The sequence below is a fragment of the Diplodia seriata genome, assembly GCF_021436955.1.
Source record: "Diplodia seriata strain FDS-637 chromosome Unknown scaffold_6, whole genome shotgun sequence".
NCBI lineage: Eukaryota > Fungi > Ascomycota > Dothideomycetes > Botryosphaeriales > Botryosphaeriaceae > Diplodia > Diplodia seriata.
The window spans coordinates 2,070,301-2,096,495 of NW_027117313.1; the positions used below are offsets into that span (position 1 = coordinate 2,070,301).

Genomic DNA, 26,195 nt, shown 5'->3' on the forward strand with positions numbered 1-26,195 from the left:
CACAGGAACCTTATCACCCAGCCAGAACGTGTACCCATCCCTATGGGGAAAAAGACTCGCGAGGAGCAGGGGACGATCCGATGCGCCTGCTGCCTCCGGCTAGCGCGCTGGATATTTCGGCTCACTGGCGATCTGCCGCCTCTGCTCCCCTGCCACGACAACAATCCAAATGAGTGGCCAGAGTAGCAACACCCCAGCTAAAACCCAGCCTCTTCATGCTGCGCCGGCCCGATGCAGGATATTGTCCGTGCTACCTCGGATTTCGCCCGAGCACGTCGAGATAATGTCCGAGCTAGTAACAGTCATCATGAAGAGGCACAATTGCTACAGCCACCAACATTCGCCTCGCCACTCTCACTCTCGCGACTTGGCCAGCTCCCAGTGCTTCGAGTAATGTCCGCCGACTATTGTGAACGGGCTGGCTCAGGTAGTTCGAGCTGATGAGGAAGGCGCACGCTATCTTAATCCCCTCGGCGCTCGCCACGGCTCGTGGACAATCCTCGCTAGCACGACAACCCCCTTTACACTCCTCCCCACACCAGTACAATCACCAGTGATGCCGCGAAAAAAAAAAGCAGCCTTATCGACACAACCGAAAATCTACTCCACGGGTTTCTTCGGCTTGTGACACGGTCGCCACCTCACTACTGTGCATTTGCTACGAAACGCCTGTGATCTTCGCGTCAGAGCAATCACTCTTTCAACGCAATATTCCCCAAAGGCAAGACAAGGCCTGGCAAACAGGACAATACTAGAAGTCGAGTGAAGCGGTGGGTTACACGTTACTGCTGAAACCACTGGAGTCCATGGAAGCTTATGAGGCAGACAGCAATCCCATAATCACTGACCTCGGGCTTTCTATGCGGGCATCGATCGGCTTTCTTCGTCACTCGGAGCCAGCAGCGAAGCAGCTGTCCCAGGCTTCGGATTGGAAGATGACGGTGGTGCCTCTGCAGTTCATCACTTGCCTAATATTCTCCACGCTCGTAACGCCCCAGTCGAACCTGCAGCATTTATGCACGGTCCTGCATCCTGGAAGCGATCAACGGCAAGAAATCAGGATAAGGTTTTTGAGAGGTTTGCGGAATTACGTCAAAGCCTGCACAGAACGCGGCAGATCGAACGTCCCCCGGCGCTGTCCGATGCCTCCCTGCCTTCCCAAACCGCGTCTGCATACCAAAACTTACTCTTCAGCCAAGCCTTGTGGCTTCGACAAAAGCTACTGTGGCTGCCGCCAAATGGGACATGCCCTATGTAGCGAAGACCACAGTAGTGTATGCATGGACACCTCGCCTTTTTCGCTATCGACCACACATCTACTACAACACCAAGTCTAAGTGACAAGCACAATGACGATCAATTCTGATGATTTCATAGCAGTGGGGCTTGGCCGGGCAGATTTCCTTCTGTATCGCCCATTCCAGACTGCATGCACGCGCGCGCGTGGGGCGTGCCATGTGTGAACTCAAATCATTTCCAACCAAGCCCCTAGTCGTTGCGAGAGCGATCATCTACTCTTATTGTTCCTTCTCTGCTTCTTAATGACTCTAGCACAAGGCCTGACCAACAGCCGATAAGCCTACACGACAAAAGACATGGGTTGGGATCCATCATCTTCCAGAACCGGGCTGACAGTTGTCGCGCTTCCGCTGCACCGGCTGTGTGACGACAGCCGCATCGACCTTTGCAGCAAAACGCCAAGGGGAACCGGGATGGCGGTCTTCCAAATGTTGGACTTTTTGTGCCTCGCATGGCTATCAGGAGACGGGAGAGAACACAGCTAATCGCAGAGCTAACTAACCCCGGTTATTTGAAATACTTGAAAATTCTACAGACAACACCGCAGGCGTGCTGCTCGACGCCAAGTACTGACGGAAACCCCTGTAGGTGTCTTGACGTTTCTGGGGGCTCTCTCCGGGCGTCTTGGCGCGGCTGGTGCGTCGAAGTCTCCGACAACGGCGATGATCTTATGTGGACACATGATCGCCAACCAAAGAAATGATGGAGCATTTGCTGGAGGATGGCTCATGACCGATGTCCGCTTCGTACTGACTCGCCCAGGACCGAGACGTAAAAAGGATGGCTCGAGGGATGAGGAGGGATGATTGCTTCGGCAACAGTGAGTCTCGGTGATAAATCTATTTGAATCGGGTGACAGGCAGAACGGCAGAAAGGTTGGCCTGCGGCGCTTGGTCCGGCGAAGAAGGTTTGGCTCCCGTGTTGATCATCAAGCTGGTCCGGACTCTTCCACGTTGGTCAGCTGCCAGGGAAGGAACGGAAGGTGCAACGCGACCTCGCTAAATCAGACCTCGAGAACCCACTTCCCTCGTTTTCCTCTCGCTGCATGCGCGCCAACGGGCGTTTCGACGGCATGTGAAGCCCCTCACTCGGCATCGGCGATGCCTCCCATGGCTTGACGACTGAATCACCACCCGCACTCGGGCCCCGCACGCCGTTCTCTTGGGCGCCTTGTCCCGCGATGTTGCGGAGACCTGTGCCGATGAGTGCTGCTACTCCAGCTGCTGTATACTGACGTTGTCCAGTTAATGTGGACCAACATTACGTTTAGTAACATGGTATTCCAGCACGCATCCACTATCTGTCCGTTCCAGGAAATCATCGCGTCTGATCTCCAATCTACTACACCATGCAGATTCCAATCCTTCTGGGTGTGCAAGGAGCATTGCAAAGAGATTCCATGGTACTGACGCCAGACAACATAGTGATGGTGCTATACCTTCATGACGTATGGAAGTTTGCAGGGCTACTATCAACTGACGAGGATGCAGGTTTCCTTTCGACATGGAAGAGAGAACAAAGAGCTAGGAGCTTCAGAACTGTCAAAGTTTTTCAAGAGGTAAAACGAAGGATTGAAGACGAAATCTGGGCGGGTGGCGAAGTGTCCTACAAAGTCCGGAAGCAACAAGCCAGGAATCGGCTCTCGACGAAACTCTGCGTCGCTGGTTTGCAGGGTCACTTCCTCGGGTCTTCGTCTCGACTTCCACGGCGATGGTCTGATCTCCTTCGAGCACACCAGATGAAGCACTTGATCCATTGGACATCATCGTAGGCCTGATATCAACAAGATGGCATCGACGTTCGCCATCAACTCACACGTCATACCTTTCAATCTAGCCTCGATCGACCTGGAATCACGCGAATTATCGGGGCATCGCTCCTACTTCCAATTTGGCAAAGGCGGGTTGCAGTGTTTGAGAGGCCAAAGTCATCGACTGACGTTATCGCAGCCGTATGGCCCCAGCTCAAGGATCCCGGCAGTTTGGCAAGCTAAGGCAAATCATCAGGCGAAGGCGCATGGAGATGCATTGTCCCGACCCTGGCTCGCCTACGCGCGCTGAGGAATGCGGAAAACGGAAGGACGGCAACGCTGTAAACAATTGCCCTTTTCCAGGAAGCTCAAATAACCATGGCCCACCTTTTAATATCTGGGCTGCTGCAGGTCGCTAATCAACAGCCTGATCCAGGCAGAGTGCTGATCGCGGAATGCCACATGGAGTATGGTTCCTCGCCGCAGCTCTTTCCTCCCCCCACACCACGATACGTATTCTCGGTTTGAGCTCCGGTTGCCACTACTATCGCCTCTACAAAGCGCCACATTGACTCGTATGCCGCTGTGTGGTCCACTCTGTGCCCGCTTATCACCATCAGGCATTGTTGATACGTTGGGGACTTGCTGGTCTTACTTAACTACTATAAAGCACTCTCATAAGTGGCCTCAATGAGCTCCAACACACACTCGAGGCAAACACGCCCAAACTCTTTCGACTACTGTGCAAAGCACATTGATGTCTTCTTGAACACGAATCGCTCCATCCCCCACAGTGCCTTTTACTTTCAGTCTACATCCGCATTATCTCTCACTCCCGCTCATCAGACTGGAATATGTCAATACAAAGTACTTCTGGTGCGTCGAATCCTGTGGTTCTGCAACACCAATTCCCCCGTGTCGATGGAAGAGCTAACGGGTTTGAAGACAACACATCACCGTTCAACAGCAGGTTCACTGAAGTCGAACGTCCTGCCAGCGCTCTCGTGTCGGCCTATCATGCATCTTCAGGCTCAACCCACGAACCACTGAAGGAGTTCGAAGCGGCCCGGTCATTAGCGAATGTCGACCTTCGCCCCGACTTTGAACATGAACCGAAGGATTTCCCACCCTTTGACGAAGACGCGGACAGCTCTTCCGCTGACAATAGAGATCCCGAAAAAGAGCACTCGTACCGCGATTCGACCGGCTCCTCTTCTCTTGCCCCTACCACCAGAGCATATGATCCTACTCAGTTGCTCGAGCTTCCCCCACAGCATGGACCCCGTCTTTACCGCGACTTCAGATGGAGATTCTTCACTGTTTACCGTAAGATCTACACCGTTGTCTTTCTTCTCAACCTGCTGTGGGGCGTTGTTGGTTTCTATTTCAGTGATTTTGGCGACAACGTTTACGACTCCGGCAAACTTGCTTCCGACTCAGTTGCAAGCGCCGTTGCCGTCAATGTCATGGTTGGCATTGCCGTCCGCAACGAGCACGTCATAAACGTGCTCTTCTCAACTTTCATCGCAACACCTCATTGGATGCCGCTCTGGTTCCGCCGCTCCTGTGCCATGATCTACAGTTACGGCGGCTTCCATAGCGGCTGTACTACCGCCTCGGCGGCGTGGTACGCCATCTACACGGGTGTCGCCATTCGAGAGTACACCAGCGGCCAACAACCTTCCCCGGTATTCGTGGTTCTGTCCTCTGTCCTTCTCTCGCTCTTCGTGGCAATCATCATCCTAGCTCTGCCAAACCTGCGCCAGAAGTACCACAACCACTTCGAAGGCATGCACCGCTTCGCTGGCTGGACCGTCCTCGGCATCTTCTGGGCCCAGCTCATCGCCTCCGCCATCCTCGGCGGGCGCATGATGAACAAGGCGCCGGGCATCGTGCTCGCCACCTCGCCTGCCTTCTGGTTCCTCACGACGGCGACCCTCTTCGTCATCTACCCCTGGGCGCGCCTCCGCAAGCACCCCGTCGAGGTCGACAGCCTGTCGACGCACGCGATCCGCATCCACTTCCCCTTCGGCCAACCACGGCTCTGCTCAGCGATCCGCATCGCGGACCGGCCGCTGGTGGAGAACCACTCGTTCGCGACGATCCCACGCCCGGACGGCAAGCCCGGCTTCTCCGTCGTCGTCTCGTCGGCGGGCGACTGGACGCGGCGCGTGATCTCCAGCCCGCCGCGCTCGCTGTACGTCCGCTCGGGGCCCAACCAGGGCATGGCGGCCGTCACGCGCCTCTTCAGCCCGGTCGTGCTCATCGCCACGGGCAGCGGCATCGGCCCCTGCCTGGGCTTCTTCGTGGGGCGGCCGGGGCACGACGTGCGGGTCATCTGGAGCACCAAGAACCCGCTCGCGACGTACGGCCCCGCGGTGCTGGACATGGTGACGGCGGCGGACCCGCACGCGCGCATCATCGACACGGACAAGACGGGCAGGCCCGACATCGTGCGGCTGGCGTACACGGCGTACCGCGAGGCCGGCGCCGAGGCGGTGTGCATTGTTTCCAACAAGAAGGTCGTGGACATGGTGGTGTTCGAAATGGAGAGCAGGGGCGTGCCGGCGTATGGGCCTATTTGGGATTCGTGATGCGATATCGGTGGTTGTTTGTGACGGGGTGGGTGGCCTGGTCGGTTCCGGTTTTTCTTCTTTTACTCTCTCATCATCATCTGCAGCACTCGTTTCGACCCTGGACCCGACGGTAGGGATTTTGACTCTCTCTTTCTCTGTGTTTCGCAGCTGTCGTCGCCGATTATCATTCGTCTCGGGCGGCAAACTTTCTTTTATCTTGTCACACCTGTCAAGCAACCCCCTGTCGATTTGACGTTGAACGGAGTTGGTTCGGTCCGGGAGAGGGGTCCTTGTTGGAGACCGGGGGCTTGCACTGTCACTTCGGTTCTGGCTTTTGTTTGTTTTTATCTCCTCTTATTTCTTCGCTCTTGTTTTATTCCCTCTCTGTGGTACTTTGAGCAAACAGAAGCACGCAAACGCACGCTGTGTCTGAGCACAGCAAATCACTCGTTGCGTTTCCTTCTTTCTTGTTCTTCTTTTTCGTTTTTTCTTTTTGACCCGCAAGTTTCGGTTGACAAGGGAGTGTTGGATGGTAGGGAAAAGTGCAAAGGGTCGCATGTGTATCGATGGAGTAGTAGGAAGATGTGGGGATTCGGAGTAGAAGGAAGGCTTTCAACGAGATTGTGAACCTTAGCGTAGACGTCATGCAGATAGAACAGTCAGTCTTTCCTCAGCAGTATGTAGTGCATAGCTTAACGATCTAACGTTGCCTACGACTTTTCGCCCCGCCGCACAGATGTGATTGTTGTCCGTTCGGAGCAAATGAGAAGGATGATTGTAAGCATCGCACACAAGCAAACTTAGATGTTGCATCCCGCCTTGGCCCGCGGCAGGCAGGTACCACGGCAACGGGTTGGCATTGGCAATCTGCACGTAGTAGTGGAAACGTGCCGCGCGTGGCGCACGGCGACCCCGAACCCCGCTCAAGTGGCCACTGTTTCTTCGTCGGTTCTCTACTATGTAATTCGTCAGGGTGCGTTCTTAGTGGCCAACATGGTGCTCTGTACCTAGATCTATTGAGACGACATCGGTCGATGACTGGTCGGATCGATCGCGATAGGTGAGTGAGCTAGTACGTCAGCTAGAAGCAGGACTCGGTGTTACGTCATTGGAGGCGGACTATCATAAACTCAGAATGTTTTAATTTTTTTGTTTTTTGGCGCTACCGCTACATCTTTTTCCCGGACTCTGGGGGCACGCTCTCAATATCTTTTTCATTGAAGGGCAGAGTTTATGCAGTAATAATAAAGGACATAGTAGCTTCTGCTTGAAGAACTTGCTCATAATATACTCTGCGTGGAGCGATGGAGCTGCCGGTTACCATCAAGACTCGTATGTCTTTCTCTTGTCTTCTGCTGCTGGAAATCTATGTGGCTGGAAGTATTTTTAGAGATTTGATTTGGAAGCAAGCAGCATCTCTGCAGGAACGGACTCCGAGAGGCATGAAAAAGGAACAAAGGGGTGGAACGATGATGATGAAGGTGGCAACCAAAACGGAAAGGAGCATGATGGAATGGCGGCGACGCCGCATGGGCATGGTTGCTCCCGGATGGCGCTTCTGCGGTTTCACCATATGCACGCAGCTCCCGCGTGGTTTCGAGGTTCTGCTGGCTGGAGCGGCTTCGGTTTCGCACTTGGCGAAAGGCGAAGTTCACGGGGTCCAAAGCGAAGATGGTAAAGACGTTGGGCGCAGAACGGCCACGCTCACAGGCGGATCCTCTTGCGGCGCCACGGTGCTACCTCCGCTCCGAGAAGGATTCATGAGATGACAGATAGCAGATACTATGGCGGCGAACAGCTACTGCAGACCGATCCTAGACCCCACCCCGGCATCGGTTTCCTTCTCTTGCTTTTTCGCTTTGTTCTCGCGAGCCACGGATCCGTGAAGATGTGGACGCCACGAGGGCTGCCAGGCGTCGTCGCAAGGTCGTCGTCGTCATCAGCTCGGTTTGCGGATGGGCTGGCGAGTTTGCTGGTCGGGGTTCCGGATTTGCAATCGGAGCTCCCTTGGTTCGACGTCGAGGTGTTCATGCTCATGATGTGCACGGCGGGCGGACCCTGCCCGGGGCCGTGCCAACCATCAGCCGACAGGGCACGGTGGTGAACGGCGTTCATGCATGGCCTCAGCTCACGCAAACGGCACTCGTCGAGACAGAAGCCGGCAGACGATCCGTTGAGGCAGAGGGAGAGGTCGGGCCGGCTCTTTGGCTTCGCTCTTGCCGCGCTACGACTGCGGGGGATCCAGGAAGGCGGGCCCGAGCGTCGCTTACCTTGCGACATTTGTCGTGCCTATTCCAAATCACCACCTCACCACCACCTTCTAGCCCCAGCTCAGCTCGCCCGCGGCCCCCAAGCTCCCCAAACGCCTGACCGACTGTTTTCGAGCCCGATTCGTTTCAGCGTGTCCGTGCTGCGTATTTGTCACTCCGCCAGACACGCCCACTCCTCCCTGGCCCCAGCCCCGTCCTCATTGGCCCGAGCATCCGTCCTGCCTGAATGCCCACTTAATCTCGCGCCTAGTATATCCCAGGCTCTGAAATGCCGTGAATCGTGAATTGCAAACCTCTGCTGCTGAGTGCCTGTCCATATTAACCTCTTGACTTCCCTCACTTCCCTATCTCTACCCGGATTTATACATAGCGACTGCTGCTGCCTGCATCCACTGCCACTACCCGGAAACGCACCCGACCTTCGTAACCTCGGGATACATACGCCCACTTTCCAAATCGACCCGCGGAGACCGGCCCTTTTCTCCGCCAGACCATGACGACTCCCTCTGCACCTATCCAGACTTTGCCTCGGAGATCCGAGTCCAGGAAGACCTCAAGGTCCCACCCATACCTGGAGCCCAGGCACGCCTCTTCCATCGAGTCGTGGAACCTGTCTGTTCCCGGTCGCTCCATCCAGGCCCACACACAACGCCAGCAGTCGTCCGCTTCCGATCCCGCTGTCATGGCCTACCTGCAACTGAAGATGGCTCTCCTCCGGAGAAAGACCGACTCTTAAGCAGACCAAAGCAAATCACAGACAGCGCAGTCCAGCATACTTCCTCCGTCTCTGATTTTCCATGACGCCTGGGTTCAGTTCAGTCCCGCCCCGAAAATTCCGAACACCGTGTTTCTGAAGCACCGACGAGACCATGTCGACAGGGCGGGTCGTCACGACTTGAAAGCTGAACCCGATGCTCCATTCCTTCTCGCTCGGACTTTCCGCCCCGCTACTCACTTGACGGCATTGGAGTCTTTGTCGTCTCACGTTGTGTTTCGACAACTCCGTCAAGTCCGTCGAACCCCGACGCTGATACTCCGAGCCTTTGCTCGGCCGAACGCCGCTCCTTTATGTTGATGTATCCTACACAAAGCCACGATGATGGGGATCATACCTCCTGGGATGGTCGAAAGTGGGTTTACTTTTGATCTGCAGATTTTAATGCTTTGTGTGTTTCTCTGCTTCGTTACTGTCCTGGCGGGGAGACCAATGAAAGACTCTAGTCAACAAGCCGAATCGTGTAGCAAAAACAGCCGGCCGTGGATATATGATACAGCGGGGGAGTTTTGGCGTCTTGGCTCACTTAACATTTACGATTGCTTACGATGGCGTGCGTTCTTTGCCGAACAGAAATAGCTTTAGCCGGTCTTACATGAAAATGAATTTATGCATTATTGTCGTTCGAACTATGCAATCTCCACCATTCTGTGGCCGCCCCAGCCTTTGCAGATGTCATGAGTTTCACATAGAAAGTGGGCGGCAACTAGAGGAATTGCCGAGGAATCGAGGTCTTCATGCAGTCAGCGTCAGTCAGCACGAAGCATGCGCCGATCAGGTCCCGGCGGGAGCGTCCAGCCGAGCGGTGAGCCTCCCGTCCCGGACTGCCGAGCCACGAGCCGCGGGCCTGTTGTGAGACGCGAGTGCACGTGACGCGAGCTTGCGGCCTGAGAAACGAGGACGCAAAAACGCCAAGCCCGAGCCTCGAAACTTTCCCCGAGCTCAGATCTCGCGAGGTGCGGACTCCCGGTGGTTCACCAGTAGTGTCGACAACATCACGACCACCCGCATCTGGCCGCCGACCCCCCAATGCTCCTCCCTCGCGCCCAAGCGCCCGTCCGGGCTGCTTTGGCTGCGTCGTCACGCGCGGCGCATGCCTCAACCTCGCCCATCGCCTCGCTGAACGTCCTTGATGTCCTCCGCGCCTCGCTCGCTGCCTCGTCCTCGTCGCCAAACCTGACTTTCGTCCGTCATGCCACGCATCAGGCCCAAGGTCGCGCCAACGGTCCCAAGAACGGCCCGGGAAAGAGATTGGGAGCGAAGAAGACTGGCGGTGCGTATTCCCACGTCCCGAGTGTCCGCAACCACGGCCCATCATGTAAAAACAACCACATGGAACCCCTCGCCCAACAGCGCCCAATCGCCCAATTGCCAATTCGCACACCATTACCCTTCATTCCCTCCCCACCATGCATTCCTGAACGAAGACACTGACAATACCACCGTTTTGTTTGACAACCAGAACAATATGTCGTCCCCGGCAACATCATCTACCGCCAACGCGGCACGCTATGGTTCCCTGGCGAGAATTGCGACATGGGCCGCGACCACACGATCCACGCCACGGCGGCCGGCTACGTCAAGTACTACCGCGACCCGGCAAAGCACCCGAAGCGCCGCTACATCGGCGTCGTTTTCGAGCGCACGCAGACGCTGCCGTCGCCGCCACACGCCGCACGCCGCCGGAGGTTGGGCATGTTGGCAGTGCCCCGGGCCACGATCGAGTCGGAGGCGTCGTCAGTGTCGGCGAGGAGCGAGGACCTGACGCAGCGGGTGCACAAGGCCGGCGTGGACGTGAGGCAGATCCCGGCGAATAAGAAGAAGAGGATGCCCGAGAAGAACTTGACGCTGCGGCCGGGCTACATGTACCGCGAGGCCAACTGGGAGATTGGACGGGTTGCGGAGCGCGCGGGCGTGGCGGATAAGGTTAGCAAGTTCAAGCCGGGCGATCGGTTCAAGGCGTGGCGGAAGGCGTCGGCGAGGAAGACGAAGAATGCGGAGAAGAGGGGCCTGCGTAGTAGGAAGGGGAAGGGCAAGAAATAAGCGTGTGCTAGGACGAAGGTATGTGCTTTGGGAGGGAGCCGAGGACTGGCTTGAGCAGAGAATATGATTATTATAAGATCGGGTCTTGCTCAGTAGAATTTGGGCTGGGTAATGGTCATGTAAAACAGAAAGCACGTGTACAGGTACATTCACGGTTCGAAGGACATTGGAGGAAGCAGTGCTTTCCTTTTCGCCTCTGACTTTCCCGGGATCTTATGATTTTCAACGTGCATTAGGAATATCAATTCGGTCGTTCAGTTGCGGCCGATCCCCGCAGTTCCTACCTGGCGGGTCCCGTCAGTTTACCTCCGCGTCAACGCCGGATGACGACGCGCGCCGCCCCCGCGCAATCCCTCCGCCGCGACGACACGACACGACACCCTCACCACTGAGCGACGACCACAGTCCCGGGCCCAACAATCTTCCTCCCAACCTATTTCCGCCCCAAACTTTCGGCCCCGGCCTCTTTTGCGTTTAATAACGCTTTCACCACGCTCCTCGCCCTCCAACAACCTCCACCACCACCACCGCCCCTTCCACCACCGCCGCCAACGATAACCGCTCTACCACCTCCCAAAAGCGCAAAAAGAAGAAAAAGGAATAAATCCAGCGAGGAAATAAAGAAAGAAATGGCCGGCTCCACGCCCTCCGTCGCGTCGAAGCGGCTGTTCCACGAGTACAAGGCGCTGTCGTCGGACCCGCCCGAGGGCATCACGGCGGGCCCGGTGAGCGAGGACGACATGTTCGTGTGGGAGGCGCTGATCCAGGGACCCGAGGGCACGCCCTTCGACGGCGGCATCTTCCCCGCCGAGCTCAAGTTCCCCAAGGACTACCCGCTCGCGCCGCCGACGATGCGGTTCCTGTGCGACATGTGGCATCCGAACGGTATGTTGTGTTGTTGTTCCCTCTCTACCTCTTCTTCTCCTTCCTCTTCTTCTTCTACTCTTTTTGTTATGTTTGGAGGGAGGTGTGCAGTGGTATCAAGGGCTAATGTGTGTGTGGTTTGCCGCTAGTCTACCCTAACGGCACCGTGTGCATCTCCATCCTGCACCCGCCCGGCGACGACCCGAACCACTACGAGCACGCGTCCGAGCGGTGGAGCCCCATCCAAAGTGTCGAGAAGATCCTCATCTCCGTCATGAGCATGCTGGCCGAGCCCAACGACGAGAGCCCCGCGAACGTGGACGCGGCGCGCATGTGGAGGGAGAAGAGGGCGGATTACGAGAAGATTGTCAAGGACAACGTTAGGAAGTTGTTGGGGTTGTGAGAAGAGGAAGAGGGGGAAAGATGGAACGGGACTGGGCGACGGGGGAAAGGTTTAAGGTGGAGGAATGCATGAGTGGAGTTCTACTCTATTCTCGTTCCCGTAGCGTTCCAAGACATGTCTGCCTTGCGGATGCTGCTATTACTGCTTAATAGAGCGGGTCTGGCGTTTGACGGGAGATTTGTGTAATCACGAAAATATACGCATCAGGAACAGGCTTTCTTTGCGGTCTTGGAACTAGTCCCCAAAAAGTGCTTATTCCTTGTCTGTAGATAATCCTTAGACTTCCGCTCGCTGGTACATATCCGTGGAGGCCAGAACGGTCAAAGGGGTGGCTTGAAGGAGCTCGAGACCCCAGATCCGTAAATGAATCTTCGGAAGGAGTGACTTGGAAATTGTCACAATTCTGGTGAATGCAATCCCAGCTATCAATTTGAGTCGCAACTACATGGGTGAGAGGAGAGCGCTACGCTACAAGGACACCAAACTTCAAAATGCGCACAGTGCCCAGTCGGAGAAAGTACTCCTCAAAAGAAGTCATCAAAATCAAACCCACCACCTCCCCCATCACCACCGCCGCCGCTTCCACCACTCGTCGGCGGCCCACCATCTCCCTTGTCCCAACCACTCCAAGGATCCTGCTCTCCCCAGACCTCGTTACCCTGCTGCTGGCCGCTCTGGCCCGGCGCCCCGCCAGCCCACGGTTCGTTAGCAACCGGGCTCGCATCGTCCGCAGCAGCTCCTCCTCTACCCCGCTGCATCGCCTCGTATCCGACCATCGTGCCCGCACCCGCAGCCGCCGCACCCACCTCTCCCTCTTTCGCCGCCGTGACGGCGCCTTCGGCCGCGCCACCTGCTACCGCGCCCTCCGCTGCCGCGCCCTCCGCCGCCGCGGCGCCGCCGCCGGGGAACCAGATGGGGATGGGCATCATGCCGAAGAAGCCGCCGGACGCGGCGTTCGAGTGCCGCGAGAAGTAGTCGAAGTCGATGGAGACGGCGGTGGCGAGCATGATGGCGCGCTGGTCGAGGGTCATTCCCGGTTGTTGTTGCTGTTGTTGTTGTACTACTGAAGTCTCATGCTGCTGCTTCTGCTGCTGCTCCGCGAGTGCATTCTTCTCCGCATCTCCTCCCTGTTGGGCAGCGGCGGCGGCGGTGTTCGAAATCAGATGCTGGGGCTCTTCCTGCGCCAATGCGGCGGCGTCCATGCGCAGGGCGTAGACGCCCGTGTCGGTGAAGATCTCGCGCGCGAAGCCGCCGAAGTCGCGGTTCACGCTGCCTAGGAGCTGGTCGCTGTCTGAGCGCAGGGTGAAGCCCCAGGAGAGAAAGGGCTCGTTGACGTGGGCGAATTGGAGGAAGGATTGATGGTCGGCGGCGGCGGTGGGATTTGGGGACGACGGCGCTGGTTGGAGAGCTTTGGAGGAGGAAAGGGGGAGGTCTCCGGAGGTGAGTTCGGGTACGTTTGAGTCGAGAGAATGGAGGGTGGATGAGTCGCGGGCGAGGAAGAGGTTGTATTTGCGGCGGAGGGGCGCCCATTGCTGTTGGGTTTCGCCGATGATGCGCATGGCGGAGAGCGGGAGCGGGGAGACTTGTGCGGAAGTTTGGGATACAAGTGATGTGACGCTTGTGCCATTTAGGGCGTCGGAAGAGGCATATTGCTCGTCAGTACCATTGATGCAGTCGTAGATGCGGATTTTGGAGTTGATCCAACTGAAAGGTCGGTGAAACTACAGATGTCAGCCTGACATTTGAAATTGGTGTAATGCAAGGCCTACCCTTAGAACTTCTCGCTCATTTTTGTCAAAGACGTGTGTGGTGAAGCTTCTGTGGGTCTTGAACATTTGCCTCGCCATTGTGCCCCCAAATCCGTTTTCTTGTTCAGCCAGGTATCCGATATGGTTACCTTGACCATCCATGATGACGTATCTATTAGCTTGCTCGAAGCCCATGAGGACGTTCATCATTTCCAATTGTCTTTGAACGACGATGGTGGAATTGGCTAATATTGACATTGCCGGGTGATCGGACTTGAGGACGCTGTGAGGATCATCGGGAATGTTGACAGGTGCTAGTAGGTTGCTGTCTGAAGCTGCAGCACTCTCGCGGAGAGCTGCCGATACAGCTTCAACTCTTGATGGTGCATTCTGGGTTTCCTCTGGCGGCTGTTGTGGCTGATCTGGAGTCGGGTTCGAATTGTTTTCGCCAGGGACCGCAGCAGCACGTCCAGCCGGTGTTTGAGCGGGAGTTTTCCGTGGGGACCGGAAGGCGCCTCGGGGCGACTGATGAGTCGCCCGTGGCTTTCTTGAACTGGAAGCATAAAGCGGCGCTGATATGCTCAACGTCCGTGCAGGTGTACGCAGGCTTCCTGTGCGGGCTGCTGCCCGGGCTGAGAGCCGAACCAGGGACATAATGTCTAGGCTCTTGCGACGTAATGGGATTTTGCAGCGGTGAGCAACTGGTGCAAATGGAGTTAGAAGCCGAGTCTGAGATTTCTAGGTGGCTTTGTTTGCCAAGAGCGGATAAATGTTGTGTAATGCGAACACCAGAGACGAAGAGAGGTCGGTCTGCCTGCTAATGCAACGTTATGGAGGACTGGAGGCTCTTAGTCGGACGCTTCATCAGCACTTTAACAGCACATGCGCGTCTGTATAAGAGCTTCTCCGTGGCCGTTACAGTGCTAGCTGATGCGTGTCCACGCACAACCCTGGATCAAGCTCAGGTGTAAGCACTTTTCATGCAATTGGATTGGAAGAGAAGAAATGCGGCGAAGCTCCAAAGCGATGACGACACAGGGTTGTAGAATTTGCCACTGAGGTTGCCGCAAGAAGTGTAGCGATCGTAAAGATTGACTCAGAGCCAGACAAGGAATAAGTACTTACGGCGCGCAGGTCAGTTCAGTCAAGAACCAAACGAGGTGCAATAATGTTCACAGCGTGAGTGAACGATGACGGATGGCGTCTTGGCTGGAAAGAGTTTAGCTTGGCGCTAGGCGGCGGACCCTCAACCTTTTTTTCCCGCAAATTTCCTCGATCTCAGTCATCTCATCACTGCAACCATGTAAGCTACTTGCAGCCCCGACACCATTGTCGCAACCACATTCACCCTTCTGCCACAAGGCTCTACCCGCCGGCATCCGTAAGTCGCCAGGCATTTCCTGATGGACACCTAGCGTCGTCTTGCGTAATCCTACCATCTCGGTGAGTCAGCCCACCTTTCCTTCGTCACCTGCACTCCTGCCCTCTATATGATGACACCAAGATTTCATTTCCCACAATGGGAGCGACACTGACTTTCGTCGCTCTCGATGGTGGTCTCGATTTCATAGACTACAACGGTATCTGATCACATTGGCTTCAACCCACACATTTCACCACTCATTTTGTTGGAGCTTTTGCTAACATCTGTTGCAAAGATTGGCAGTATTCGTACCAGCACTATGGCCGACTCGTCCGGAAGCTCAGTTCCGCTGCAGCCTGCTGCAGAGCGTGAAGATGGCAACGTAGAATCAGCAGCAAACGGCATGGGCGCGCCGCACAAGGAACCCAAGGTCAATTCAAAGCCGGCTTCGCAGCGCCCGAGAAAGCCCAACTATGCAAAGCTTCATGCCCAGCCTCTTCCAGTCGTGACATATCCTCTACCAGCCTTCGTTCCACACAACCCTCTGTCCTTGCTGCGCATTGCCTATCTCATCTGCTCGCAATACTTCAAACCGCCGGCATCCCATCCGTCGAAGCGTCATGTCGCCTATCTCTCGTATGAGACTAGGTCCGTCCATGTCACAGACCCTGCGAGTGTGCGTGCGCTATGGGAGCAGGGCTTCTTTGGGAAGGGTAGCTTGAGCCGAAGCGAGCCTACATGGCTTGACCGTGAGAAGCATCGGCGCGGTGTCGAGTCTGGCCAGATCAAGGCAGAGGACTACACAAACAAACGCAGACAGGAGAGGAGAGAAATGAAGAACGAACGTGCCCGAAAGGAGCGCGAAGCTCTTGAGGAGCAGTTGAGGAAGGAGGGGAAGCTGGCGGACGAGGCTACTTTGGAGTCTACTGTCTCGGAAAACTCTGCGACTGCAACATTGGCCAGCGGAGCTTCCGTCCTGGACAACGGCCCAGACAATCTTCAGTCGGCGGAGAAGTCCGAAAAGTCTGCAAATGTATCGAAAGAACTTGCTTTGGACGAACCCATCCAGAACGAAGAACATCTCCAACTCTCTCTCGAGGAGGCCTTCTTCCTGACGTACGGACTCGGCGTGCTCGAAGTCGTTGCGGCCCGTACAAAGAAGACGGTCGAGCCTCTGCAGCTGTTCCAACTCTGTCGCTCACTCTCGTACTTCCCGCCATCGTCCGCCCTTCAGGTCAGGCCCGACGACCCTTTCCTCCTCAAGTACGTCGTCTACCACCATTTCCGCAGCCGCGGCTGGGTCGTTCGTGACGGCGTCAAATTCTCCGTTGATTACATGATCTACAACCGCGGTCCTGTCTTCTCCCACGCAGAGTTCGCGGTTCACATTGTGCCGTCTTACAGTGATCCGTACTGGAAGGACCAGGAGAAGAAAGAGTCGAATCCGTGGTGGTGGCTGCATTGCGTGAACCGCGTGCAGAGTCAGGTGTTGAAGACATTGGTGCTGGTGTATGTGGAGGTGCCGCCGCCGATTGAGGGACCGGTCAAGGACATCGGGGAATACTTGGGCAGGTACAAGGTGAGGGAATTTGTCCTCAGGAGATGGGTCGCCAACAGAATGAGGGGCTGAAGAGAGGTGGAGGTTTGCCTTGCGCCGGGCTATGGCGATTAACTCAATCAAGTGGTGGATCACAAGCAGCCACTTGATCTCGCACTCCTGAAATGGAATGACGAAATATTGCTGGGGACTAGGCTGGTCTACCACTAGACAAGTGAGGTTGCTTGATTGCCAGCTATATCAATCTCCTTTTATGCAAGTCACTCAACGCTCAAGCTGGAGGATTGGATGGCGTCGCCCTCAACATCCTCAGGTCAATGCTAGCCATGGTCACGAAATCATGTGCAAATCATACACAGACTGCTTGGAAACGGCTATCGGGCATTTTAGTCCGTATTCAACAATTCAGAGCTTTCGAGACAATGATTTGTCTACCACCTTGCCTGTACTCTCACAATGTTATGCTCTAACTCTCAGCCGCGGCACCCATTTTCAGCATAATTCTGCATGAGAGAACAGGATGAAATAACGGAGAGTCGATTGTGGTCCCATACTAGTACAACCCGTCTTTACTCATCAAAAATCATCTCTTTTCCATCTTTCGTGAACGCCATATGCCGTATCTTTCCCAATGCTGCCGGAACGCCTTTGTTCTTCCTTTACGGAGAAAAGAGTCCTGTACCACCCCTTCTAGCAAATGCTCACGCATATATATTCCCAGGGAACCTCATGCCCTCCAAAAATTTCCATCAGATCCCGATTCTTCAGCTCCAAGAACGCTATTCCCTTCGCTCCACTGCTTCTTCTCATTCCGCACACACACACGTACACACACGCGCGCGCGCTCACATGACCGGATTCCTCGTCTCGTCCGGCGGCAGCTTCATGTAGTAGTCGATGGCGGCGGAGAAGGCGGCGAAGCCGGCGCAGCCGACGGCGGTGGCCTGGGGGCCGGCCTTCGCGGCGAGGGCGCCGCCGGTGATGCAGCCGGCCGCGACGCCGTTCATGAGGTCGTTCTTGGCGCGCAGCCCTTCGATGGCGCACTCGGTGCCCGAGAAGACGGCGCCGATGAGGCCGAAGTTCTTGCCCGAGCTGTACGACGCCCGGCCCATCTCCTTGAAGCCCTGGCGCAGCTGCTGCCGCAGCGGCAGCTTGGCGATCTCGGCCCCTTGCGGCGTGAGGGAGGTGTCGTAGCGCATCTGTGGGAGGAGGAGTGTTTCGCCATGTCAGTTGTTTTGTTTTGTTTGGTGGCGCGCGCTGCTCCCGTCGGGTCGTATGAGGTGGAGAGGGTGGGTTTCAAGGCATTGGAGGTCGGAGAGGCCCCGCAGAGGTTACGGGACGGGGCAGAAGGGACGTACGCTGGACATGAAGAGGCCGAAGACGGCACCCATACCGGCGCCCGCGACACCGGACATGACGAGCTTGGTCGCGCAGGACTCCATGCCTGCTTGCATCTGGAAAGCAGGCAAAAGCGCATGTCAGCAATGATCTTCACCGATTGCGAAGAAGCGCGAAGAAGCGCAGCACACTTTAGTCCACAGCAAAAGGCATATGAACTGTGCTCCTTGAAGATGAACAGGGTTATGAGGGTATACACACAGCCTTGACCATAGCCTGCTCTTGCTCGCTCATGCCCTGGGGGTTCTGGCCAGGCATACTGGCGCCCATGGGGCTACCGCCCGGCATCATGCCTGGGAAGCTCATTGTCGTAGTGGGGCGGTCGGTGGACGGGCAAGGTGGCGGCGGTAGTGGTGGATGCGAAGCGCCCGGGAAAGCTTGCGATTGTTGCGACGGCGGCGAAGCCGGAGAACTTTTGGGGCTTCGGTGACGCGCCGCGCTGCCAGGGTCCGTCCGGGCTTTCGTCCCGGAGATTCCCGCTCCGCTCCGGGCGGAAGCGGGAGAGGAAGATTGTCTTGGATTCTCTTTTTCCTTACTTTCCGAAGGTATTATCGATAAGCTTTCTATTCCATGTGCGTTCACGCTCCTGCAGTGTCCGACGACGGTTAACGACCTCCCAAGAGTTGTGACATGATTGCTTCAATGTCTATATACTCTGGCTCAAACCATACTTCTACCTTGTTATTCGTCCTGGCAAACATGTGACGGTGTGGAATTGGAAGTGGCTAGTTGAAGATACATCATCAATGACAAAAGCTTCGCATCCTGAATGGCCTAATTGTTGGAGAGATGCGATGCTCCTGCACATACACGTTTATCGTAAGGAATCTTACAATATGAATTAGACAATTCTTTACTTCTCATCTTATTTTTCATTCATGCTACTAGCCCAGGCTTCTGCATGCATATTACAACTTCTCAGCCTTCGTCCGCTGCCACTCTTGGTAATCGGCATGCTTCTCGATACTCTGGCCTGCCTGCAGATTCGCCTGCATGACCTTGATCGACGCCTCAATGTTCTCGCGCAGCTCCTGCAGCAGTCGGTACGTCGCGATATCGGCAAGCGGCATGCCTTTCTGGGGTTGCAGCACACGTTGGGCCAGAACCAGGCCGTGCCATACGGAAACCAGGCGGCGCAGCTTCTCGGCCCCTTCAAGGAAGCGCCCAAAGCGATCGGACGACTTTTGAGGATTCTTCGTGGCAGCGGCACCGTTCGTGGTTGTGGATTCTCCCTTTTTGGGAACGGATTCCTATGCATTGTCAGTATCCCGCGCTTGCGAAAAGACTACCAGGACAATCTTGAAGCACAGCGGAGAGCGAGGAGAAAAAGCTTCGTACCTGCAAGCCAAAACTCTTCAAATTGGCGCATAGCCTCTCCGCGTAGAGCTTCACCATGCCATCTTTATCAACGCCCTCCGTATACCTCAGCGCCCGTGCAGCCGCCAGCTCCAATGGGGTCGCAATGACGAACGGTAGGGTGCGCAAGTCGCCCAACTGCGGCACCCGCCTCTTCGGACCGCCAACATGCTCCTCCGACTCCATCAGCTCCACGACCTGCTGCGCGTACCGCAGCGCCCTGTCCGTCTCTATCTCTCCCCAGCCGTTGTTCGCCGCGATGCCACGCACCGCCCACATGACGCGCGATACGGTCACCTTGCTCGTCAGCCGCATGTCCGTCCGCTCCGCGCGCTGCAGCGCCCGCAAGACGACGTGCATCATGCCCTTGTTCGCCGCCTCGCGCACGAACTTCTGCACCCATTCCTGCTTCATGGGCACGCCGGCATCCGCCAGGCCCTCGATCAGGCGGCCCACGTTCTCCCAGTCCGCGGGTGTCTCGGCGAGACGCAGCGCGTTGGAGAAGACGTGCCACCGTGAGGGAATGTCGCTGTGGCGGTCGATGTGCTCGAGCGCGACGTCGACGCCGGCCACCGTGCTCCACATTGGCTCCGGGGCATCCGGCGACAGCCGTGCGCGGTGCTGCTCGCGGTACACCAGCACCTCCTGCTCCGAGTTGAGGTGCGACGGCACCATGATGCGTCGCCGCGCCTGGTCGAGCAGCGCGTCGAGCTCTTCGTTGGATGACGGCTCGAAGGTCGGGAGGGCTGTTTATTTTGCGAATTCAAAGCAGGTTAGCCATCTTATCCCCTTTTGTTCCGAATTCAAAGCGACGGGGCATTGGAGTGGACGGAAGAAGCTGTAGAGGTGAAGAAAAAAAAAGGTTGTAGAGGTTGCACGACGTACTGTGGCGCCGGGAGACGGTGCTGCTCGAGAACGGGCGGCGGCTGGCCTGCCGCAAGGCGGTGCGCCAGCTTCTTGCTGTGAAACTCATTGCGAGAGAGTTGTTGTAAGGCGCAATGGCAGCGAGTGATGTCTGGGCTTGCTGGCGTTCGGCGGCCGGGAGTTGTCGCGGGAAGCTCCGATTCAGTCAGTCGATAAAAGTTCTGCCGTGTCTCACCGCTCAGCACCGTGCCCATGGACGAGGACTGCACTGGTGGGCGGAACATATCAATGTTGCAGAGGGGAGAACCTAGAATCGTTGAAAAAAAGGAGAACCATGCTAGGAACACTCCAATCCCCTTCAATTTCGCCTAATGCTCAGAAAATCCACGTCCTGGCAATCGCCTCAAGGACCAATTATATGCCCTTTATTTGGTATGCCCCGCCTTGCATTCTCTGCCACCCGACTCCTTGAAGTCCCAGAAAGCCTATCAAACAAAAACCCTGGGTATCTGGTACACGATGCCTTCCATCGCGCATAATCTCAATCCGTCCAATCCGAGAATATCAACCAAGTTTAAAACTTCCGCTTTTTTGATGCGGACTCACTCCTGTTGTACTTCACAAGGAAGTCGTCGACGCTCTTATTGCATTGCTGCGAAACTACATCCAAGCCCTTACCACCAGGCAGACGAAGGAGATTGGCCCGTCTAGGCGGTTTCGCTACAGCAATGGCACGGATGTCGGCGTCCGAGCAGATGCTTTCAGCTGGCAGCTTGCTAATGGCCGCGAGTTGTGTACGGAAAGCTCTGAGAGCATTATGAAAGGGTCGATCCGATGGATCAACTTCTTCATGCCCTTGGGCGGCGACCAAGGTTGCGAGACCTGCGAGAGGCTTCTGGGCTCTTTGCTGGGTGGCGGCGGCGTGAGCTTCCCTTGCTTTGTGGAGGACCAACGCGAGAAATCCTTCCTCGGAAACAGTCTCGAATCCATACTCTGTGATGTATTGCAGCTTGTTCTCCGAGACGTCTCTTCCAGTCACAATCAGACTGGTCGCAGCATCTGGCTTCTCCAAGACTCGCGCGCCACACTTCTCGGCGAGATCCTGTGCTCCTGTGCGTCCTAGCATGTCCAAGATACCGGTAAAGACAATACGCTGGCCCTTCAAGCAGCCCTCGGCTCCAGGAGGAAGATTGTCTGCGGTAATTTCCAGGATTTCATCCTCAGACATCGCCACTTCTGAGTCGTTGTCATCAGATAGCTCGTTCTCGGAGACGGGCTTTTCCGGCATGGCAGAGGAGAAGTTCTTGACAATAGACAGCCAATGATGTCCAAATTGCCGTGCGGAGTAATCACCAATCCCTTCAATCCCGCGGAGTTCGTCGAGCGTCGTGGGACGTTGGCTCGCAATTTTCTTGAGAACGCCGTTATTGGCGATCCTGTAGAGCTGCCAGCTGGCGATCCTTCTCTCCGCGGCAATTTCCTTGCGCTTGGTGCAAAGAGCTTCGTACAGAAGCTGACCGGAATCGTCGAGGTCAGGCGCATCCCTCGAGCTTTGTTTCTTACGAGGGGCAACGGACGTGATAGGGTCGTCAATGATTACATCGTCGGGAACGTCGTCAGCTCGCTTTACAAAAGCTGTGCCATCTTGAAGGAAACGCTCGACAATGTACATGCACTCAGCTCCGAACTGGCGAAGTGTCACATCTCCCATACCCTTTATTTGTCTGAGCGCATCCACCGTCCGTGGTTGAGCAATTGCCACCCGCGCCAAGGCTTGGTTCGAGGCAAGATGGTAAACCCTCAGAATTCCTTTTGCGGCCGCCACCTCCTTCCGCTTCGAACATAGAGCCTTGAACAAAGCGAGAGATGGACCGTCAAGCTCATCTTCTACTCGGCCCTTGCGAACAGTTGGCTCTGTCTCCATTGAATCGTCCGAAGGGTCTTCCGCATCCGCTCCCTTCTCTGCCGGTGCGCACACGATTGGCAAGTCACGCTCCGCAAATTCGGGGAGCGGAGGAGTTGGCTTCATTAGCTTTCTCTCTTCGTTCATGACGTGAAAAAGCATAAAGCCAGCATAGGCATCCGTAGCTGCGTAATTGATCTGGCTTTGGTTGAGCGGTTTGGACCATTCACTCGTCCGGACACTGCCCTTGTCGAGAGGAATGCCGAGTTTTTCTTCGACTTGGTCATTAAGTCCCTTGAGAGATCTGCGAATGTATCCGCCAGCCGTCCGCTTGTTCGCGATGAGATGGTACAGATGACTCAGTTCAAACATGCCCTGGGGCTCAAGCTTGAAGTATTTTCGAAGCCTAGATCCGTCCGCCCTGTTGATGCTTACACCAGCTTTGAGAATCTTGTCGGATTCGATAATCGTTTTGAGAGATGGTGGCATAATCTCGTCGGGGGTGGCGCCTTGGTGTTGGGAAAGGTGAAAGATGGCAATCCGATCCTGGCATGCTAGCTGGAGGACAGAAGCATTGTGTTTGATGCTGTCATCAGGAGCGTATGGAGACCACTCCATGTCCAGACCTACCACAGGCTCGTTGAGGAAATGTTGAGCGACCGACTCCGACTCCTCGAAAGTGCGGCAGTAGTGGACGTCAACCTCGTTCCCATCCGGTCCTTGGTACAACAGGTGCGACCAGAGGCTTGGAGGAATTTCCTTGGGGATTTCAGTCGGAGCTACCGGTGGCGGCAGAGGTTTCCTTTTGAAAGTCAATTCGAAAGGCGGTTCCAGCTCTTCCTTATCCAAAGCAGTCTGTTCGTCTCTCGCTTCATTCTGCAGAGCGCCGGCCTCTGCAGGCTTATTCTTCTCGTCGTGTTCTGGCGACTCTAGTGAAAAGTCGTTTAAATCTCCATAGAAGTCCGAGCCGAAAGAATCGCCAGGCTTCAGCGCTGCCGGCGGACGGTGTGGCGGGACAGGCTCGGGTTCAGCATAGATGCTGGTTTGCGAAGATACAGTGTCCTGGCTCTCAGACGCGATATCCATCTCCTCGGCAGCAGTTTCCTTATGGTAGTTGTGCTCAGGACTCGGCGCCGAAGCAAATGTGCGAAGGGCGGGGTGAGGGCGGTATGCACAACGGATGGCAGAGGCAGACGGCGGTCGGCGTGGAAGGTGGTGCAGCGATCTAGGCAGGAAAGAGGGCCTGAGCGCTAGCTTCAGCCCATATCGGACGGTCGAGGTCATCTCTCAACAGAATTAGAGGAGCAGGGCAGGCATCGCGGCGTTGCTGTGTTGGCGCAAGGCGTTTTGTTCAAGGCAGCCTCAGTCTCGCGTCTTGGCCGCGGAACGAAGACACGCACCCACGTGACACTCAAGCCGCGTCCGTTCTTGCGCCACGCCACTTTCATCGACATTGCTATACTTGCGGGACTGTCTTCCCAAAGGCTCGAGCGGAGGTGGTATATGTTGAAATGTGCACTGCTTCGAGGAGTATTCTTGCAAATGCTCTCGAAGCGTGTCGCTGAGCAACATCAGGGTGATCGCCGGCAACGACTTTCTTCGCCACCGTCGTTCTCGGAAGCTCGACCATTTCCGCGAACCTTGCTTAAGCTCCCCGCCTGCCACCAACACCCGGCACCAACTGACGGTCACCTCACTCTACGCAAGTTCTGTCTCTCCAGAACTCACGGCCTTACAAGTATTCCTCTCAAACCGAATATCATCCGTAGCATGCGATCATGATGGACGACCGCAAAGACGGCAACAACGCCATCCATAACGATGCCGCAAAACACCCCGCCGTCGATCGCGACGACGCCAACGCCAACGCCAACAACTCGAACCCTTTCATATCTTTCCGCCGTTATGCCGACGATCAGATATCCTCGCTCATGAATACCGTCATGGGTCTCCCTGCCACCCTCTCCAAAGAGCACGAGCGCTGGCACGCAGCCCGCCAAAACGGCGACAGCGACAGCGGTGCACAAGTTTCCGGTAGCGGCAGGCAAGAGGTCTGGGTGAAGCGGTGGTCCAGCAACGACAAGGACCGTGATGGCCACGACGAGAAAGAGAAAAAGGATGACGACATGTCGAGCTGGGTCAAGATCTGGCGGCCGGATGGCCAGCAAGTCAAGCCGGAGGTTGTCGAAGATAAGGACGGCGGTAAGACGTGGCACTGGAGCGGGTCATGGTCATGGCCACCGAAGAATGATTTCGAAAAATCCAAGTCTAGCGAAGGGGCCAACGACAGGGACGAGCTCGATCGCAATTTCGAGGAGGCTAGGAAGAATGCGGAAAAGGAACTGCACGAGATGTCTGAGCTGCTCAAGGGTTGGTTTGGCGTGGAGGACGACCACGGCACCAAGGACGATCCTCAGCAGGCAGCCAGAGGCCAGAGCCTGCTGGATTGGATCGGACTTGGGGACGGCAGTGGCACCTCTGATATGAGGCATGACATGGAAGACCGGATCAGGCGGCTAGAAGACGAGTTCTTCACCGTGCGGGACAGCTTCTCCGGCCTCGCCCGCGGTCGCGGTCCATGGACTCATCTGCGCGTCTCCAACGAGGCACGTGAGGGCAGCCAGATCCTGCAGATTTTGGACGGCCTTCAAACGGCTTCCCAACCTCAAGACCACCCTTTCAGTAGCTTCCCCATGGCACGTGGCTGGGGCCATCCGCTGTCGTATTTCCTGGATTACTCCAACCCGAGGACGCGCTGGCTACTCCAGCACCCGTACTCCCCCGCCGTCCTCGAAGCCGAGGCGATCAAGAACGGTGTTGATGGTACGCCCCGGTATGCTGACGCATTCGAAGACCTAATGTGCGCCGAACGCGGATGTATGGGTAAGGGGGACGTGAAGAATGACTGGAGTCGTGCTATTTGGCCGCGTAGCTATCGGCTTCTCTCCAACGTCTACTCTCGCAGTCCCAGAACGCAGGATTTCTTCCGAAACGTCGAGGAAGGCGGCGAATGGTACGTACCGGAGAATCAGCAACACGCGACTGCCCACCCGCAGCAAGCGCAGATTGAAGATGGCGCCTCTCCTCCTCCCTTCGGCCACGCGAACGAGGACAGGAGAGATCAAGCGGCCCCCGATGACCACATGTACGAACGCTTCCTGGGAACGCACACGGCCGACCCGAAGACGGAGCTGGACATGTACGAGCGCTTCCTTGGCGACTCCTCGCACCACCATGGCAGCGGCAGTGGTAGCGGTAGTAGACAACCCCCTGCAGCGCCAGCACCGTCCAGCAGCAACGGGAAGAACAGCATCGACGTCGCCTCCTCCCCCATCCTCTCCACCATCACCACGACCGAGCGCAACGTCGCCGCTGACGGCACCGTCACGACGAAGGTCACCCTAAAGAAGCGCTTCGCCGACGGCCGCGAGGAGTCGTCCGAGACGGTCAACACGTCGCGCGGCGACCCGATGTCACAGGAGGGCGGTGACAACAACAAGAACAAGGGCGGGTGGTTCTGGTCGAGTTAAAGAAACGTACGAATACGTCCTTCATTTTCATTTTCTTCGACCGAAGGCGCTCAAGGTGTATTTTCTTTTTGGTTGGATCTCGACAGGCGCGACGGCACAGGGCTATACCACTCTCCCCCATCATCGTTAGTTTTTCTCTCCGATCATTTTTTCCTTGTCTCTCTGTTGTGACTATCTCTCAACTCTTATATCTCGTCACTACATATTGTCACACCCTCGTTCGTAGTACAGACTCCTACTTAGCGGATACGAAGGGAAAATTTCACTTTGAACTTATCTCTCTCGTCATGCATCGTGAATGTGCGCGTATATTTTTAGAGAGAGAGGAGGGCAGAAGCTTTGAGGATGCACTATGATGAAGAAACGAATGATGTAGAGAAAGAGACACTCACGCCTCATGCAGCAATGCAGCAGTACCTCCGAAGTAGGCGATTGTCCTTGTAATTTGACCCTAAGTTAAGTTACTCGCTGGTAGTACAGCGAGTCCGGAAGGAA

At 56.0% G+C, this 26,195-nt stretch overlaps 8 protein-coding genes across 8 annotated transcripts; 5 read left to right on the plus strand and 3 right to left on the minus strand.

The window, feature by feature from the left end:
* Positions 1 to 3,903: 3,903 nt before the first annotated feature.
* SLS55_006506 (uncharacterized protein) lies at positions 3,904 to 5,643 on the plus strand (the record flags this gene model as incomplete). Its single annotated transcript, XM_066777935.1, has 1 exon — positions 3,904 to 5,643. One exon carries the CDS (start codon positions 3,904 to 3,906, stop codon positions 5,641 to 5,643), a length of 1,740 nt encoding a protein of 579 aa, XP_066632030.1.
* A 4,056-nt stretch (positions 5,644 to 9,699) lies between these two features.
* Positions 9,700 to 10,713, plus strand: MRPL2 (mitochondrial 54S ribosomal protein bL27m; the record flags this gene model as incomplete). Its single annotated transcript, XM_066777936.1, has 2 exons — positions 9,700 to 9,943; positions 10,133 to 10,713. The coding sequence occupies 2 exons, from the start codon at positions 9,700 to 9,702 to the stop codon at positions 10,711 to 10,713; spliced, it is 825 nt and encodes a 274-aa protein (XP_066632031.1).
* A 629-nt stretch (positions 10,714 to 11,342) lies between these two features.
* Positions 11,343 to 11,980, plus strand: ubc7 (ubiquitin conjugating enzyme Ubc7/UbcP3; the record flags this gene model as incomplete). Its single annotated transcript, XM_066777937.1, has 2 exons — positions 11,343 to 11,598; positions 11,727 to 11,980. 2 exons carry the CDS (start codon positions 11,343 to 11,345, stop codon positions 11,978 to 11,980), a joined length of 510 nt encoding a protein of 169 aa, XP_066632032.1.
* Positions 11,981 to 12,504: 524 nt separating this feature from the next.
* Positions 12,505 to 13,539, minus strand: SLS55_006509 (uncharacterized protein; the record flags this gene model as incomplete). The annotated part of the gene is made up of 1 exon (XM_066777938.1): positions 12,505 to 13,539. One exon carries the CDS (start codon positions 13,537 to 13,539, stop codon positions 12,505 to 12,507), a length of 1,035 nt encoding a protein of 344 aa, XP_066632033.1.
* Positions 13,540 to 15,410: 1,871 nt separating this feature from the next.
* On the plus strand, positions 15,411 to 16,721 carry SEN2 (tRNA splicing endonuclease subunit sen2; the record flags this gene model as incomplete). Its single annotated transcript, XM_066777939.1, has 1 exon — positions 15,411 to 16,721. One exon carries the CDS (start codon positions 15,411 to 15,413, stop codon positions 16,719 to 16,721), a length of 1,311 nt encoding a protein of 436 aa, XP_066632034.1.
* Positions 16,722 to 17,494: 773 nt separating this feature from the next.
* Positions 17,495 to 18,064, minus strand: TIM22 (Mitochondrial import inner membrane translocase subunit tim22; the record flags this gene model as incomplete). The annotated part of the gene is made up of 2 exons (XM_066777940.1): positions 17,495 to 17,848; positions 18,008 to 18,064. The coding sequence occupies 2 exons, from the start codon at positions 18,062 to 18,064 to the stop codon at positions 17,495 to 17,497; spliced, it is 411 nt and encodes a 136-aa protein (XP_066632035.1).
* Positions 18,065 to 18,955: 891 nt separating this feature from the next.
* On the minus strand, positions 18,956 to 23,454 carry SLS55_006512 (uncharacterized protein; the record flags this gene model as incomplete). The annotated part of the gene is made up of 3 exons (XM_066777941.1): positions 18,956 to 19,297; positions 19,386 to 20,149; positions 20,874 to 23,454. 3 exons carry the CDS (start codon positions 23,452 to 23,454, stop codon positions 18,956 to 18,958), a joined length of 3,687 nt encoding a protein of 1,228 aa, XP_066632036.1.
* Positions 23,455 to 23,951: 497 nt separating this feature from the next.
* Positions 23,952 to 25,700, plus strand: SLS55_006513 (uncharacterized protein; the record flags this gene model as incomplete). The annotated part of the gene is made up of 1 exon (XM_066777942.1): positions 23,952 to 25,700. The coding sequence occupies one exon, from the start codon at positions 23,952 to 23,954 to the stop codon at positions 25,698 to 25,700; it is 1,749 nt and encodes a 582-aa protein (XP_066632037.1).
* Between the last annotated feature and the right edge of the window lie 495 nt (positions 25,701 to 26,195).